The sequence below is a fragment of the Ambystoma mexicanum genome, chromosome 9 (assembly GCF_040938575.1).
Source record: "Ambystoma mexicanum isolate Mex_15411 chromosome 9, UKY_AmexF1_1, whole genome shotgun sequence".
In the NCBI taxonomy this organism is placed as follows: Eukaryota; Metazoa; Chordata; class Amphibia; order Caudata; family Ambystomatidae; genus Ambystoma; species Ambystoma mexicanum.
This window is the reverse complement of record NC_090931.1, coordinates 155,401,453-155,419,610: the sequence shown is the minus strand read 5'-3', so window position 1 is coordinate 155,419,610 and position 18,158 is coordinate 155,401,453. Positions and strand designations below refer to the sequence as shown.

At 46.1% G+C, this 18,158-nt stretch overlaps 1 protein-coding gene across 3 annotated transcripts in view; it reads left to right on the top strand.

The window, feature by feature from the left end:
• The window catches only part of POU2F3 (POU class 2 homeobox 3), a 316,144-nt gene extending 309,072 nt beyond the window's left edge, over positions 1-7,072 (top strand). For 2 of the 3 annotated variants that reach the window (XM_069614342.1, XM_069614341.1), the window contains 2 exons: positions 4,063-4,192; positions 5,790-5,938. In XM_069614342.1, the coding sequence (XP_069470443.1) occupies positions 4,063-4,192; positions 5,790-5,829 (170 nt within the window). In that variant the 3' untranslated portion in view covers positions 5,830-5,938. Of the gene's footprint in view, positions 1-4,062; positions 4,193-5,789 lie in introns of all 3 variants that reach the window. The other variant, XM_069614340.1, reaches the window with a different exon arrangement.
• The last annotated feature ends 11,086 nt before the right edge of the window (positions 7,073-18,158 follow it).

Sequence of the window (18,158 nt, the reverse complement as noted above, 5' to 3'; positions counted from 1 at the left end):
CATGAATATTTTGTATATTTATGTCTGAGAGTTTTAAACCAATAGAAATAATTCAAGGGAAAAGAAAAATCCCTCAGGGGTCATGCGTCTCCCCCACATTGTACAATGTGTTCGCGAAGCCCCTGTTTGATGATCTAGACGGTCTGGGTATCACCTACACTAATTACGCCGATGATACCCAGATCCTCATCCCGTTGACGGGCGATTACAACAAGGATTTGGCCTTGGTGAACAGGGTGTACCTCATCATCCAGGCATGGATGGCCTCCCACAGTCTATACCTGAATGATGACGAGACCAAACTCATTATCCTCGGCTCCACCCCTAACCTAAACAAACTGGATCACAACTACACCAGCTTCATCATGGATGGTAACTCTATCAAGGTAGCCAGCGAAGTTAAAACTCTAGACTCTTCCCTTTCCTTCCGCAAACAGGTTAGCTCCATGGCCTCCTCCACAGCCCACACTTGCAAACGTATAAGAGCAGCCAAACCCTTCCTTTCCACCCAGAGCTGAACCACCTTAGCCAGAGCCCTTATACTATCTAAACTGGACTATTGTAACACCCTTTACCTAGGAACCAACAAATATGTCACAAGTAAAATCCAGACTCTGCAAAACAATGCTCTCAGAGCAGCGCTTAGCATTCCCAAGAGAACACATTTCCAACATCAGGAGAGCCCATAATTGGCTCACCACCACTGACAAAATCCTGCTCAAAGTAGCCTCCTTAACCCATAAATGCCTCAACAATGCAGCCCCCACTACTTAGTAGACAGAATAAAAAGATATACCCCCAACCGACTTACCAGAACCGCCAATGCGAACTTGCTCTCAGTTCCCAGGTTCAAACGAACCAAAACGGGTGGCAACAGCTTCCAGGTGAAAGCAGCCCAACACTGGAACTCCCTGCCACCTTCGACGCCTCAAACTTGCCCCCACTTTAAACGCAATTACATACAGTGGATAAAAGACCATGGGCCTCATTACGACCCAGGCGGAAAACCATGGTGCTAATAGCGCCATGGTCCATGCCGGTAAGTTACCGACTCCTCAATGGAGAAAGGGGGAATTACCACCCCATTACAAGGTTGGCGGGGCGGTAATTCCCCCTTCCTCCATGGCCCTTCCCCATTCCCATTTTTGCCCCATAGGGCTCATTGGGAATGGGGAAGGCGCTAAGTACGGTACTGCAAATTGCGGTACCGTACTTAGCACAAAGGTCCCTTTGCGGGTCCCTACTTTAACGGCTGGTGTAGACCAGCCATTAAGGTCAGGTCCCGCAAAGGGATCTCGTAATCAGGCGCTAATGGGTTAACGGCACCGCAGCCTTTTACGGTGCCGTTAACCCATTAGCGCCACGGTCGTAATGAGGCCCAACGACCAATAAGTCCCCTTGCCTACCCTATGTACACTTGTAAATATGTATATTTGTGAACTGTTTTACCACTGCATCTGTCGCAACTGCTTTTAACCTATGTACACACTTCAATTATTGTACAGCACTGAGAATAACCTTGCTGCTCCTGCGCCCTTCTACCTTCGGGTCTGGCGCGCACTATAAATGAATAAACAAATTGCTTTCAACCTGGGTGATTTATCACTTATTGTCATTGGTGCAGAACCGCTAAGCATTTGGTACATGCAACATACTTACTGTACAATATACACATTATGTAGACCAAAAGCTATTTGACACTGTAGTACATCAAGCCCAGTATTATATGAAAGTGTGGATAATGTGGCATATGGTTTTCATGGGCAGAAATCATGATTTCTTTAGCAGGAGCTAGCGGGAGCTCCTGGGTGTACTCCTCACCTAACAGATCTGCGGCTCCCTCTGAGGAACAAGGCAGGTAGTACATGGCATGCCACAAATCGAACTTCCACATGTCGGGCAAATTGACCCTCATTTACGACCCCCAGAGGTCCTCTAGATGCTCCTAATGTTCCTTTTTAAACACGTTCGCAGGGAGTCGATATCCCATAGGTCTGTTTGTATGGCGCCAGTTGGCCTAGCGAGCCGAAAGTAGCGCCTGGCCACTCTAGCTGTCAACAGCGGTCAGGGTTTCCTTTTTCTGTGGGAATGCAACTTTGTAGTCTTATCATCCAGATCAAGAAGCCGCTGCGGTGCCTTAAACGCTGACTAAAAGCATATGACGTTATCACACATGCATATTAAGACATCTGAAGTTAGCCGTGTTAGATGGTTCGAACTCTGGCTTTTAGGCTCTGGCCAGATCGCAAGTGGCATCCTGCGTTTTTATACTGGCAAAATAAGACTGCGAACCCTGTACAAGGAAAAACGGCAACATGAGCTCAAAAGTCAGAACTCTTGCAGACATCCATCCTTTACCCAGGACAATGCGCAGTGTAAAGCACACAAATGGGCAAACTTGAACCACAAAACTGGTGCTTACTGATCGGCTTCCCGGCTTGACCAATCTGGGATCCTGGGCAAATCACTCCACACAAACGGAGCTTATTTTCTGTAGCTGCCAACATTGGGACAATCTAGAAGCGATTCTCTGAAGTGTGAACTACACAAAGTCTCACCCATACAAGGATTAATAGACTGCAGTGGTTGTTCCATGTATAATGATATTAATTCATTATATGGTGCACATTAGTTGGCCTTCGCTTAATCATTGCTTATGGAAATAAAATAGATAACCACACAAGAGGCCCAGGGTGCAGAGACCCACCGGGAAAGCTCCAGAGTTCCTTGTAGACCAGTCCACCCCTGCCCAGGGTGCAGAGACCTACCGGGACATCTCCAGAGTTGCTTGTAGGCCAGTCCACCCTGGGCCCTCCAAGTGTTTCCCTGCAGCACCAAAGTCTGATCCAGGAAACCGGGCTTCAGCAAAAGTGACCTGTGGGAAAACATGCAATCTTTTGTATGTGTAGATTCTGGGGTGCATGCCCTTCTCAAACACACCCCATCCCTCTGGATATTTGGGTGCAGGTATTCATGATTGTAACTTTCTTGTGGGGGCTGCAGGCTACCGGGTGCTGTAAAAAGGTTGGTTCGGATACTGGAATCCAGGCTCGACTAACCAGACAATAGTGCCTCCTCTGACACCAAACGCTGAAAGGGCTGATAGGTTGCACGTTCCATTCTACACATTGAATTACAAGGAGTAGTCCAATGGAACACGTTATGCATCATATGTTGGGCTACAGGCCTCCTCCTAAAGATATTGGTGTTTATGACCATGTACTGTGCCATGTTGGTTTTTGATTTCAGTTATCCTCTTCATATGTAAGAATCCTCCTGCTTCCAAGCGTTGTAATAACAGATGTCCGTAACACCTACTTCAATAGTGCTTCTGTAATGATCCTACAGTTGTCTATGTACTGGGTGGGGAAGATCCGGGCATGCATCCCTGTCTTCATATTGGGATTGGAACCCCCTTCTGTACCCAATCCCTCTATGCATTAAGGCATAGGATTTTCTGGATGGGTCTCTTTGGATATCAGAGCGCCACTCTGTCAATGTTCTCCAAACCCTTACCCCACCCCTTAGTGTACTATAGTCTTCTGTAGACTTCAGGGATCAATACCTCAATGCTCCCAATCCCTCGAAATGCTGTGGTGCCAAGGGGACCATGTTATATATTGCATGTAATTCAATATATTCATTTCTAGAGCTTGGGTGTCCAGAGGGACCATGTCTAGATGTTGGCATAGATGCCATCTAATGTAATGCGTCCCTTTCTAGAGCTTGGATGTCCTGAGAGACCATGTCTAGATGTTGGCATAGATGCCAACTAACGCAATGCTCCCCTTTCTAGAGCTTGGCTATGCAGAGGGACCATGTCTAGATGTTGGCATAGATGCCATCTAATGCAATGTTTTACTTCTAGATCATGGATGCAATGCTTGGTTCTCTACGTCTTGGTTGTGTAAGAAATACTCCAATGTCTCATATGGTTTTGATTGGCATTAGCCGGAATGAACAACCTAAATCATTCAATGCATGGATCCTGACCGAGAACCTTGTAGGGACAAGGGACTTCTCTGCGAGTAAACTTGACACCCCAAACCTTTTCTTTTTCAGTGACCTCCACCTGCTCCCCTGGGGACACCAGCCGACCCTGCTCCCCAGGCTCTGCAGTCCAATCTAACAGCCCAAATACTTCCCAGAGCAACTGCAAAACAGCAAACAACTTGACGTTCAACCCTTCCAGGTATGTAGGGTTGGCACAACTCAATGGGCAAATAGTGGTCCAACGATCTCACCAATAGCAGTCTGCAATCTGAGCGTCTCCTGTGTGCATAAAGGCCGAGGCTTTCACCAGCATAAAGTGCTTTGAGATTTCCTGACCATCCTCCGCACAAGTTGATGATGGCATCTCACCAAGTAGGGGCATCAGTTTAAATTGAATTGGACTCCAGTGAATACAATATGAATGTACCTAATGCTGTTATGGCCCTCTCAAGCCATCATCCATAGGAGAGGCTTTGGCCAGTAACCCTAAGCCATCATCTGTAAATGCTTGTTTGGCCTGTAGCCTTGAGCCAACATCCATAGTTGCTTGCTTGGACTGTGGTCTCGATCCATCATCCATAGAAGCATCCTTAGCCAGTAACCTTGAGCCATCATCCATAGCAGCGTCCTTTGCCTGTAGCCTTGAGCCATCATCCATAGGTTCATGCTTTTTGGCACTTGAGAAGCAGGACTGTATATGAATTCTAAATAGAAATTGGCCAGTTTCTTGGGGTAGGATCAACCAAATCCTTCAATGAAGGTCGGAAATTATTAGAACGTGTATGTTCTTAAAATGATTTAAGCTCCGTCCTAAAATAGATGCACCAGCATTTACCTGCTGCTAATGGACCTGCAGGCATTTGTTTGTTTGAAATATTTTGGAAGTCGATCGTCTTTCCATCACTTGAGATGAACCATCTCCAGTTCCGGAAGCACCTCAAAACCTGCCTCTTTTCTTCTGCCTTCGCTCCCCCTCTGCCCTGCTGATCTGTTCTCTCTTGGGACTGTGCACCTGGCCAGTCTGTCCTCCAGGCCCAGGTACCTGCTCACCCTGCCACCCTCCCGCACTACCTCTGGGCCACCCCTTTCAACTGGGGTCTGTATCTGTACCCATACAGTCCACCCCCCACCTTTTTCTTCCTGCACTTATCTGAACTACCCCGTCTGCTGCCTTAAACCCAGCACTTTCCACTTGCTGGCTGCACTACCACTGTGTGTTGCTTTTATTATTATTTATCTGTTTCTCCTTTACACCGCACTTTCCACTTCTCCCCCCTTCCATGCACTTTTTCCCCCCTCCCCTCCCCCATGCACTTGCACGTTCTCAATATCACTGGGCCTAGTAAGATCATTGTTTTGTTCTCCCCTGTTCCCCCTCCCTTGCCTTGTCGCGCCCTGAAACACTTGTGCACGAGCGCGATTAGAAATAAAATATCAATTCAATTCTTTGTTTGTGAGCAGGTCTTGTGTGTTATTGGGTACTTCTTCAAAGCCATGTCTCCAAGAATGTTGAACTTAATGTCCATTAGATAGTGAGAAATATGGGGATGGAGGAATGCTCATTCTGTCAATTAAAGATGCCCACTTCTTGGGAAGGGAAGTAGGAAAGATTTTAAGATGAGGAAGAACTCTTGTACTTGGAAGGAAGGAGATGGCACATGATGCTGGATTTAGGACGTGGCCTTTGTGGAGGTGGTAGAGATGCGGATGGAAGTCGTATTGTCAATGTAAGAAATCCATGTACAAAGCTTGTGTTTATGAGAATGGTGATAGGACTTTTTTTTTGTTGCCTGCAGCACTTGGTACCGATGGAATCCTACCGCCTACCTCCACTGAGGCAGCAACTGCAACTAGGGCTGTGTGTACCTTCAGCTCCGAGGGCACTGGGGAAACCGACTTCTGGACTCCCTGAACTGCTCCTAGGATGTGAATGGCTGACTCGCCACAGTGCTCCTCTCCAGTGGGACTGAGTGAAGGAAGACCCATCACTGTGATATCCTGGAGGAAAAAAAAACTCTTCTTTATCGAACGGGATGACCAACAAGGGCCCATGGCACTAATGTCCTGTTCAATGCATCTGTACGAGCTGTGATTGTGTCTACGGCCCGCATTCATCTTGAACGCAAGCTTGGAACCCTAGCTGAATAAGACTGCCAACCTAGCCATTGGAATGTGTGCGGATCGCAACCACTTCATGAGGCAAACCTTGCGTGCGTGAATCTGAACCCTCACCGGTGTGTTTTATCTACACGTATGCCCGCTGCCTCCCAACAATTTCCAATGGAGCTCTAATCAACCTACTTAAAAGCTATCCCGGCTGAGCCATCTGCCTGGCCGGCTTTCTCAGATGGTCTTAACTAACAGTTCATATAATGCCGCATGAGTCCTCTGTTCTTAATTTAAGAATCTTAGTACCTGTGGTTCCACTTGGCAAACTCCATATGGTACTAGTCTGATACATTCCTTGAGTCCAGGAACGGAGTTGAACTTCCTGAGCTTTAATGCTTTCCATCCTGGATACATATGGAGCCTGGATCTCCTGGGACTCTTCCTGGTCCATCATCTGGAGAAGTGCTCTATAGCTTCCACTGTTATTTGGTTCATTCAATCCAATTTGGGTTTTCTTTCTAGAAAACATTTAACTCCCTTTTTATGCCTTCTTTTTTTTCTGCTCCCTAATTTGTCCTTCCCTTATTATCCTCCAATGTTCTCATTTTCAGCTCAGGATTCTGAGCACTTATGCCAGGCTCTGCACCCTTTTGCTCGGCAGGTGTTTTGACTGCAGCCCCCATCAGGTCTAGCTCAAATAGTCAATGGTAAAGGTCATGGGAGCTGTAGTCCAAAACCTCTGGAGAGCTGCAGATTGGAGATCCCTGCCCTGAGCCATGTCCGCTTAAAGGATAATGTTCCTCTGCTGTTCTCTCGTTTGCAGATGTACTTGCTGGCCATGTTTTATAATTGTGTTTTCAGTTTTGTGTTTAGTTGCATACCCTATGTTGGGTGCATATCCTCTTCATTGGGGAATGTGAACCATGTGCTAAATTATTTCCTTCTTTGTAAATATGATTTGTGTTCTTGAGATCTGTGGCTGAGTCCTCTGCTTTGTCTTCCAATGGTTGGACCCATTCTGGGGCAAATAATTTGGTATACCTCTGTGCCTTTTCACCAAGATGGTATGGGTCGGGGCACTGCGCTGAGTCCACTGACACCAGTGGCGTAAGTGATGAGAAGTCTTGAGCATAGGAAACCTGAGGGGTGCAGCATGTTATGCGGGTGCTATGCACAAACCTCTGCATCGGAGTGTGCCATGCCCTCCCTGCTCCTGGTCAGATGGCAGCCCTCTGACTTGACCTCTCTTGACGAGGATGGTGCACTACCACCCGACACTCGCCCATGTCTTCTTGCCCATCAAGGGGCTATCGGGAGGCCTGGTTTGGCAATAGCCGACATCCCAGGGCCTTAGATACTGGTAAGGGCCCCGCTGAGCAAGCCTGTTTCTCACAAGTGTCTGGGGCCCGTCTATACACTGTACGCCTGAGGGCATGCAGACATTAAGGGCCACTGTCATTAATGCTTTTAAGGGAAAGCGAGTAAACCCTGGCTGTAGTGCAAATAACTGTATATACCTGACTCTGTTGAGGGCAGCCTGGGGTGTATGTAGACACCCCTCCTACTGTGCACTTGACCCATGCAATTCCTGGGGCTCAGGATTGTAGTCGCTGTCTACAAGCCACTCCTCCTCCGAACTAGAACTAAGAGTGTGACTGCTCAGAGATGATCGCCTCCCAGAAGCTGTGACATGTCTAGAGAAACGTGGCTAGGGAAGGGACATTGCGTGTCTGAGCCCCCGTGCCTCCGCTTGTTAAGTATGGGAATCTTTCAAGGGGCTATGCCCAGTGCCTCTCCTGTCTTGGAAACCTCTTCATTCTATGGATGCATCCATCATCTGGTCCCCCTTTAAGTGTGTCCTGTACAATTTTAGGGGGTCCTGTTAGGACTAAATGTGGGGGGAAGGGGCTTGCAGACCCAAGAATAACAACAAAAAGGTTAACGCTAAAAAGATATTTTCTAACCCCATCCAGCCATCTAATACTCCTATGTAGAGGCAATCCCGGTGTGCCCAAAAGTTAATGTCCCCAGATGATGCAGTGTTTGGCTTCTGAGCTTTGCTTTTAGTTTTCTTGTTTTCCTGAATATCCATGAACCAAAACTACAACTCACAGGATGCAATGGACAGTGACATGCAGTCTCTGTTTACAAGGTGTCCCGTGGCAACCTTACAGAAAGTGGCACTTGCAAACACAGATTGGGCCAGCAATGTTTCTGTAGAGCACACACAATACCCAATGGGCAAGATCATGTCACTTTCTGTTTGGGAGCTATACCACGTGGCACACACTGGTATGCCCAAGCAAACCTAGGGGAACCTTCAGTCTGTGTTCACACTTATGCGCATTTGCGATGACATGGCACACATCATCTGTCATGATATCCTATTGGAAAATACTACACCATGCATTCAGTACGGACGTACAGTGTGACATTGGCCTGAAAGGACGACTCTGACCTCTGACCATTCATGCATTGCTTGGGAAAGCAGGAAAGGAGCATGGACTTGTGTGCAGGCTGCAATGAAATCTGCTGTGATGGCAATATAGGCCGATCACACAACCTGGACAACTCCAGGGAGCATATTGGCCTGTACGAGTGCATGCAAGTCTTGAGGGTCCTTAAAGTTGCAAGAAAGCCTCTGTGACCACAGAAACACGCCTTATTCCTGCAAAAGTAACACCCCATTGTAAACACGGGCATCTCAAGAGAATACAAATTCAATCTGACATCAGCCATGTTAAGTGATTGCTCAACTCTTAAATCCAGTTTTCTAAACTGGATTATGTTCGCAGGACATGCAATGATTGGCAGAAGCGAGGCTTTCGATGCACACACATGTGAACTCTAGGTGCTAATGCACGTTGTTAAAATGCAAACCTTGTAAATGGATGAACTAACTAATGGGTGAGTTCACATGCAAGCCATTATACTATCCATAAAAGTGCTGCACTGTATTACAAAGTCAAGATATTGGTTGGGCAAGACAGAACAAACATATGTGGCAAATCGAAGACAAAATCACAAGTATACCCGGCTGTTTTAGAAACCAGATCTTTCTTCATTTGTGGGGATGTACAGTGTATACAATGCTTCAGATTTTCAGAGGTTCTGCCGCAATCTCTATACCTGTTCACTAATCTATCAGCCAACTCCCTCTTCCTTTTCTGAAACCTTTCACAGGAGATGTCTCCTGCCTCTTGGCTTGCCCAGGAGTCCGAGCCATGCCTCCATGGCTTCTCCTGCCTCTTGGCTCGCCCAGGAGTCCCAGCCATGCCGCCATGGCTTCCCCTGCCTCTTGGCTTGACCAGGAGTCCGAGCCAGGTTGCCATGGCTTCTCCTGCCTCTTGGCTTTCTCAGGAGCCCGAGCCATGCCTCCATGGCTGCTCCTGCCTCTTGGCTTGCCCAGGAGTCTGAACCATGGCTTCTCCTGCCTCTTGGCTTGCACAGGAGTCTGAACCATGCAGCCATGGCTTCTCCTGCCTCTTGGCTTGCCCAGGAGCCCGAGCTATGGCTACTCCTGCCTCTTGGCTTGACCAGTGGTCCGAGACATGCCTCCTCCTGCCTCGCCCAGGAGACCGGGCCATGCCCCCATGGCTTCTCCTGCCTCTTGGCTCGCCCAGGAGTCTGAGCCCTGCCCCCATGGCTTCTCCTGCTTCTTGACTCGCCCAGGAGTCTGAGCCGTGTCTCCCTGGCTTCTCCTGCCTCTCGGGATTCAGAGGCTTTGTCTGGATTTAGAGACATGTCCCAGAGGCTTCACCTGCCTCTTGGCTTTGTCTCAGGAGTTTCTTCTACTACTTGGCTTTGTTGTCATTCGTCATCCTGTGACATGCAAGTATGGATGGTGATCGCGGTCTACGAAACTCCGAAAGTTTACTCTGACTTATAATTCAGTGACAGGTGGTCCTTTTTTCTGGCTGCAGTTTCACCCAAGCGGTGGGGTATTGTGAGCTCCCAATCACTTCATTTAGGTAGGTATGTGCCTCTGGACTGGGAGGTCGTTGGCATCCACTCCTTTTGGCTTCTCGTTGCTCTGGCGATTTTGAGTGCAGCTCATTTCCAGTGTCTTCTGCTGTATTCAACACAGTACATATAAATCCTTGATGGCTTGTTTGGAATTCAGGCACGCTGTGCCCCAGATGAGATTTGGAAGAGGGAGTATTTTACTCCCTATTTTTTAAAGTTGGGAGTAAAATGATTTTTAGGGAGTAAAAATTGAAGTGCAATTCCTATTTTAAAAGTGAGCAAAAAATGTTTTTGCACCTAGGTATTTATGGCCATTTTTCTGATTAGGCATTTTTAATAGTGTGTTCCTGTGGTGCTACGTGCATTACTAGTCCAAACCAATCCATGGAGCTGTGTGGGTGTAGGGACACACGGTTCTATGTGTCGGTTTGCTATTTTTTCTGTTGGGAATAAATGTACATTTTTTCATTATTTATTTTTGTATTTATGTGGGGGCGGGGCGTAAGTGACCAATACACACCTTATCTGTAGTACTGCAGGCGAGTGTTAGTATAATAATCGTCATCCAACATAGTCATCCAATGTGTTTTTTCTTGTGGTCTCCGTTTGTTGTCTTCTAGCCACTTGCATCTTAAACAGACATGTCTCCTTGACACCCGTTCTGCCTTGTACGTCTGAGCCAGCACCGTAAGAAGCAATAATGTCCCTCTGTGCCCACATGTCCCACTCGCCCTGCAAGATCTCGGGTTCGTTTGTCATCCATGGCACATTCATTAGCGTCGGTTGGCCACACTGTCGTTTAGAGGATAGTTGTTACTCCTATACCAACGAGGGCAACCAAGCCCGATGAGCCTCTGGCAGTCGTCTACAGAGCAGCAATAATTGACCTTTAACCCTGGCTCATGAGAATCTCCTTGGGAAGCAGTGTTTCAGAGTACAGAATTTAGTTCAGAATGGGAAGGTTGTGTCTTGGTCCAGGACACATGTTTTTCTGCCAGGATGTGTGGGGGGCTGCCAGAGACGATGACTACTCTCCTTGGCAAGGGTATCTGGATGGCAATGATGCCACCAGTGGGGTTGTACCACCCTGGACAATGATGGGAGTGAGGGGGGGGGGGGGCAACTGACTTGACAGACAAGTTCAAACTCAGATTAACACCCATACTGTGTACATCACAATCCTTGTCAAAGCCATAGCTTCATGGGTGGCCTTTGCGTTCTCATGGACTTGCATACAAGTGCTGAGAGCAGGGTAGTACCAAGACAGTACAGTGCCGAGAGCAGGGTAGTACCAAGACAGTGCAGTGCCGAGAGCAGGGTAGTACCAAGACAGTACAGTGCCGAGAGCAGGGTAGTACCAAGACGGTGCAGTGCCAAGAGCAGGGTAGTACCAAGACAGTACAGTGCCGAGAGCAGGGTAGTACCAAGACAGTGCAGTGCCAAGAGCAGGGTAGTACCAAGACAGTGCAGTGCCAAGAGCAGGGTAGTACCAAGACAGTACAGTGCCGAGAGCAGGGTAGTACCAAGACAGTGCAGTGCTGAGAGTGTTAGCTTCTTGCTCAGGGTTGGATTAACATTTCTGAGTAAGGCCCTCGAGAGTAGAGGAGGTCTTGGTAGCTACCACCCTGTGCCGTCCTGAGGTATCCCTCTGCTGTGGTAGAACTGCGATAGTACTGGGCTGCAGAGACACCTCCCCCTAGCTTTGGGCCTTGGGCTAAAGAAACAGGTTTTACTTTGTCACATACCCTCACCCTTTCCCTGTAGCCATTCCCTTTAAGGATGGGTGTTTTGTAGGATAATGTGAGAGGAAATCTAGGTTTGCTTGCACTGCGCTTCTGTGCTGTGTATAGCTGGTGTCTGAGGAACCACATCGTGATTCGGATCCCTGGTGTCTTTGTTCCTCAAATGCCATGTCACGGGGGCAGGATCTGCGAGGAGCATTCTAGATAGTATTTTAGTTATTCAACGGCTCACTCTATGGCCAAGTGTTCTAACCCCGTTATAAGGAAGGTGCTGTACCATTGAAAAATAATGCTACAGATGTATAACATCAGTTGCTGTCTCTCATGGAGTTCCTGAAACAAGACTGGCTGCAATCCATCTTTGAAAGCATCTGTTGGGGAATACAATTATTTCCCAAGTGGGGATCTATAAGTAAGGGAGGGTTACACATCACCTTATTCAGTAAGGTGAATCAGCCTCTGGGACAGGAAGCCTTCTTGCCTCGTATCTATCAGAGGGCTGGATGTCTGCTGAGCACTCCCGAAAAAGGCTGGCAGTTCCCATCTGGTGGTTGGTAGGGCATTGGAAATGACACGCTACTTTTTGCTCCCTCGCTTCCCACTACACGTAAAATCCATTTATGTGACGCATGGCATGATCTACTTACATTGGAGTCCTTCCCCCCCCCCCCTCCCCTCCGCCCCCCCAAACTACCAGTTTCTGAAAGATGCTCCATGGTGCTGCATATCTTTGTGGGAAACTACAAACTCAAGTGATAATGCTAGCTTGGGTTCACTGTCATTGGATCATCGGATGTTTGTACGTGGAGGAGAAGTGGTCCAGAATTCTATTTCTTCCCTTTCCCTGGGGTACTTTGTTGATCACTCCAGAATCTCAGTTCCCTACTGTCTCGCGTATCTTTCAGGCAGAGGATTATCTACCTCCACTAGACACGATTGTTTATCAAAGTTAAGGAATGGTTATTTCACAGTATATTCACCATCAAGCACCACTGCAACCACATCGGTGTTCTCATTGGCTTTACAATCTGGATTGTGGGGTGATTTTTCCTTATGTCCCTTGGAGAACAAAGATCCCTACATCTATTGTGAATAAAGCCCTGTCCCAGAAATTGGCGTTTTCTGTGGGTCCTCATAAATCAAAGCCTGATGACCTCTTGTAGCCCTTCCTGGGAGCTTTACCCAAAATTCGGACTATGTAGTCAATGTTGCCTCTTTAGTAGCTTAATTCAAAGATTTCAGTCAGATTCTGCCTAGCCCACTACTGACACCATTTGGCATACAAAAGAGGCTGGACTCAGTAGTACGTGTTTATAAGTGCCTTCTATGCAGGTAAGTACCAAAAATAAAACTTCAGCAGGGGTCCAGTTCACATTACAGGCTTCCCATGATGTGTGGATAGGTTTCAGAGTTCTCTCATTTGCTGCCTGTTGTGACTTCGCTGCCCAATAGTCCCAGGTCATGCTTTGACTGGCCTATAAGGTAAAAAGGCAATGCCTGAACCAACAATGCAAAATGAGAATTTTTGGCTCAAACTGGCCCACTTTTTTGGGCCAATGCCAATGTGGGTCAGTTAGATGAGTTACTTCACTATGCGGCTAGTAGTTTTGGCCTTTATTACTGAATAAATATTCTTTAAATTGCACAATTTTTGCATTACTACATCCAGAAACTATCCCGTGCGTACTATCCAAACAGTCTGTCACACAAGGAATGAATTGCCTTTTGCAACTGTGGGCAACTTTTTCATTGGTTCCCGAGACATTTGTGTGCCCCAGTCCAACCCTGGCCCAGGTGCATTCATCTGGTTCCTCTTTGGTGGGCTCCTGCAGCAGGAATGAAAAGAGACCACTTCACTGTGGATGTTGGTCTTTTGCCCCTCCTCTTGGCTTCCAAGAAGATCTCTCGTGAGGTGCTAAAACAAGCACCCCATAACTAGCAAACGCCAACCATGGCCCTCTTGGATGAAAGCGCAGAATTTGGGTCCCTGTGAATGCCTCTCCGGTACCTGTTTCACCCAGTACTCTTCGAGTAAGAACTGCTTTTTGTGTTCACCCCACCATTGCTGTTTGCTAGGATGGGGCTAAAACGCCCACTGTAAATGCAGACTGCTCTCCCCCCTTCTCTGAGCATTTGTTCCCTTCATGGATTTCAAGGTGTTTGCACCTTCCTGATCCACCCCTCGAGTTGCAGGGTTCTACTGATGTTTCTCGGTCCTCTACTGTTCTTTGACCTACGCTATGGGCCAGCTCTGGACTCTCCATGGTTACATGACTACTTTGGCCAAAGTCTGCATAACTTCCAGGAGGCAACCCTTTAACAGGCCCATGTCCTTCACACACCGCTTTGGGATAAATGCCCACTGAAACTAGGTCATCTACACTATAATGGGGGTTCACTGCTTGGAACGTGTCTAGTTTTACGGTGTCATGATGGAACGAATGAATAAGGTGTCAGGGTCATTGCTAGCTAGGGCATACTGGACTCCCCCGGGTGCTTTACATGCAACACCATTGCATAGGATGCCCAGCTTCTTCTGGATTAGGTGCTCTAAATAAACCCCAGTCTCAGAGATGGTGAACAGCATTGTCTTTGTTGCGAATCCTCTTTGCAGGGAGGCAGTACCCAGATCACTCATTTTAACCCACAAGAGAGCGATCATGTCTAGTTCACTGCTTTCTCATCTGGGTTTAGAGGGTCCAGTCCACTGTGAGGGTTTGGGTGGTGTCCTCACTCACAAAAGTATATCTCTTTATCACTTAATTGTATAATGCCCTTCCCACTATGAGGATTGTCTTGAAGCTAAGGGATGCAGTGCCCTTCATGCTGGCAATTATTTCCAACAGTTTCCACAAGCAAAGGGTGTCCAGCTCTTGAGATCTCCTCTCAGTGTTAATTGCAGCTGAGAGGCATGCTTCTCCCCTCTGAATCCCTAGACCCTACTCATGCCTTGGCTGGAGATCCTACCTCCTGATGGTGTAGAGGCAGCAAATGGAGCACCAACTGCATCTACACTTCCCCGTCTGGCTTTGATTTCCCACTCGGCTATCCATGGCCAGCCTTGTATAGGGCCTGCTTATTCAGTCTCCTTCTATCAGCAGATCATACTGGTTTAGACATGCATGCAAATTTGCAGTAGCACCTGCAGTGTTCAAGGTGCTCAGTGGGATTACTTCATACCTAATCATGGGCCCAAATAACCGGTCAGACTCAAAGAACATGGCCAATACTACTTTATTTATTTTTATTTATTGATAATACATGTTTAGCCTTGCAGCTTTTCGTATACAAGGCATACAACAGTAAATCATTTTAAAATCATGAGCTATAACCACAATGAATTCTAAAACCTTATTTCATTTCCTAGATATTTGATTAAAAAACGCTATTCACGTACGCCAATTGATACTTTATCTAAAATATCAATACACTGCCAGTAAAATTAAACAAAACATATAAAATGAATGTCACTTTGCATAACATTTAACCATATCCTGGATATATAATTACAGACAAACATGTTGTCATAGGATTTCAAATAATATGATCTCAAATTGGACTACTACATTCTGCCAAAAGATGTTCAAAATCTTTGTGGGCGAATTCACCGCATAAGTGACACAATCTATCATGACGTTATTTACCCAGTTTTGCACCGTTTGATTTAAAGTACATCCCAAGCATTACATTTTAGTAGAATGGATTGACGAATAATCTGAGGACAAGGGTATGCCATGATGTATAGCGGTTTACTCACACGTTCCATACTATACTGAACATACATACTACTATTTCTTAACATTGACAACTGTATCATATATTGGGTGTTCTAGTGCTCATTAATCGTAAGTCTCAGCCATTTTTTAAACATGGGTGAAAACCTAGATTGAATGCAATTATCATAGTCCTCGGCCCAAGTCCTTTGTATAGATAAGAGTTTACCTAATGTGCCCATATTATAAGCAATGGTCCATCAAAAGGAATGCATGGATGTAGAAAACTGCGATTGTGGCATTATCTAGGTGTCTGTTTTTCATAGCACATTACTGCTCTGTATTTATACTCTGCTTCTATCCCATGGAGTGTAAATTCGAATAGATATTCAACAGAGACACAACTAGGTAGCCGAAACAATTTACGCAAGATCTCTGCTTCGAATTTCTTTCAATTTATCTAGGTAATTGTGGCCTTGGATTTTGATTCCGTAATGAAGCAGAGGAGCTATTTTAGAGGTGTATATCGGCAAGATTGTGTGTACCGAGTAGCCCACGTTTTATCTATGAATATGCTCATTGCGGTTACTGCCTTCAAGCATTTTATTTTGATTTCATTCCATTGCAACTTTAATTTTTCATCCACAAATACACCCAGGTATTTGTATATCTTAACTTGTTCAATAGCAAGATCTGCATAAATCCACTGTACACGTTTTTGAGTAGTACTTTGTTCTGAAAAAAACATAATTTTGCTCTTTTCTATATTTATGCTCAGGTCATGAATACCTGTGTACTTGGAGTACTAAGCAAAATCTGCAGTCCACTCTGGGTATGGTCTAACGGTATTAAGTCGTCTGCGTAGGCGAGCCAATTTACAGTGGTAGTGCCTAATTTGACTGGATTAATATTCAGGGGATGAAAATGCCTATTCAGATCCGCCAGATACAGGTTAAAAAGTGTAGCCGATAAGAAGCATCCCTGTGTTACGCCCCGATGGCTGGGGATTGATTGTGAAAGGCTCCCGTTCCCATCGAGACGCACACGGACTGACGTGTGTGTATATAAAAGCATTAACGTTCTTAAAAGCCCTGCTAAAAATCCATGCCACAGTTTGTGGCGATTCACAGAATCAAATGCGGCGCTAAAATCAATGTGTACAAAGTAAACGTTTGTTCTGTGCCTTTTCCATGAGTATTCAACAGCGCATGGAAGCAGTAGTATATTTTGAGTGGTATTAGATTTAGATCTAAAGCCTGTCTGATTAGGAGCCAGAATATAGTTTATGCTAATCCATGCATTTAGTTCTAATAGAACTCTTGCAAAAAAACTTGTGGAGATGTCAAGCATCGATAATTTGAAGGGAGATTCCAGGCACCTTTTTATTTATTTATTTTATAAATGGGGGAGGATATTACTTTTATGCCAGGTGTCTGGGAGTTGGCCATGCTGCCCGAGTTCTTAAATGAAATATGCAGCTCGTGCACCCATGTTGACGCAGATAGGGTAAGTAAATGATTGCTAACGCTGTCTGGGCCCGCTGCCCGTGAGTTGTTATGGTGTTCTATAATTACTACAATGTCAAGGATAGAACACACACCCCCTTTATTATCAGCTCAATAAAGGGAAACTGGACGAACAAACAAGTTGTAGCTTGCACACTCAACTTAATTTCAGTTACACAAAGGCTTTATACCTCAATATATGTCTGCTATGATGTCATCCTATGTGGCAAATAGTAAAAACCTATCGGGTGGAGGAACTGGTTAGGGGAACATTTATATCTATAGCTTACTTGGGTGTTAGAAACTTCACTGGCTACCCCTTATCGAGTAGGCGTCCCTTGAACAACGTCTAACTGTGTAAAATACAGATAATAGCAGAATAACCGCAGTGGATTGGCTTCTGCAACAATGTATGGTTCAGCATCACATAGGCCCTCTTGATTAGTTGGCACTCTCTCCAACCTTGGACATTTGGCTCATTAGCAGCACGTAAGCAAAACGAAACCCAGGTTTGGGGAACATCTGTCAACTGCCCTCCTTAGCTAATTAGCCTACCATCTCTCATCAGTTAGGCCCTAAGCCAAGGCTCCTTCACTGTAGTTGACCTTGCTGAACATTCTCTTCTTCAGAACTGCAAAAGGGAGTGAAGATACAGTGCTACCTTCCTCTGGAGCTTCATGAATAAGCCTCGTCTTCCGGTCCTGCACCGCTTCTGAGGAGACTATGATTCTGTCCATTCTGTCCTTTGATTTAGTGCTATTAATTCAATTATACTGGATGCTAGTACTCCTCTTGCCCTCTGGACATGCGGTTGCGCCATCTGCATGTGCTTTCTGTATCTTTAATTGGCCAATACTTGGCACTTGCAGAAGTTTACTCCTTTACGTAATCGGACAGAAATATGTCCTACGTACATGGCTTATCCTCTTTGACTCCTTTTGTACCTTGAAGTTATGCTCTTGTTGTGGCATCCTTGATCCTTAACCAAACAGATTCTTTAATCTTGCACACATTTATATTCCAGTGCCTGTCAGCTCTGCAGCCCTGGTCTCTCTTGTGGGCTTCTTGCTTGCTTTTATACAAGACTGATGTCCATGTTCTCATCATGGCTGCTTTACCTGTGTCATATT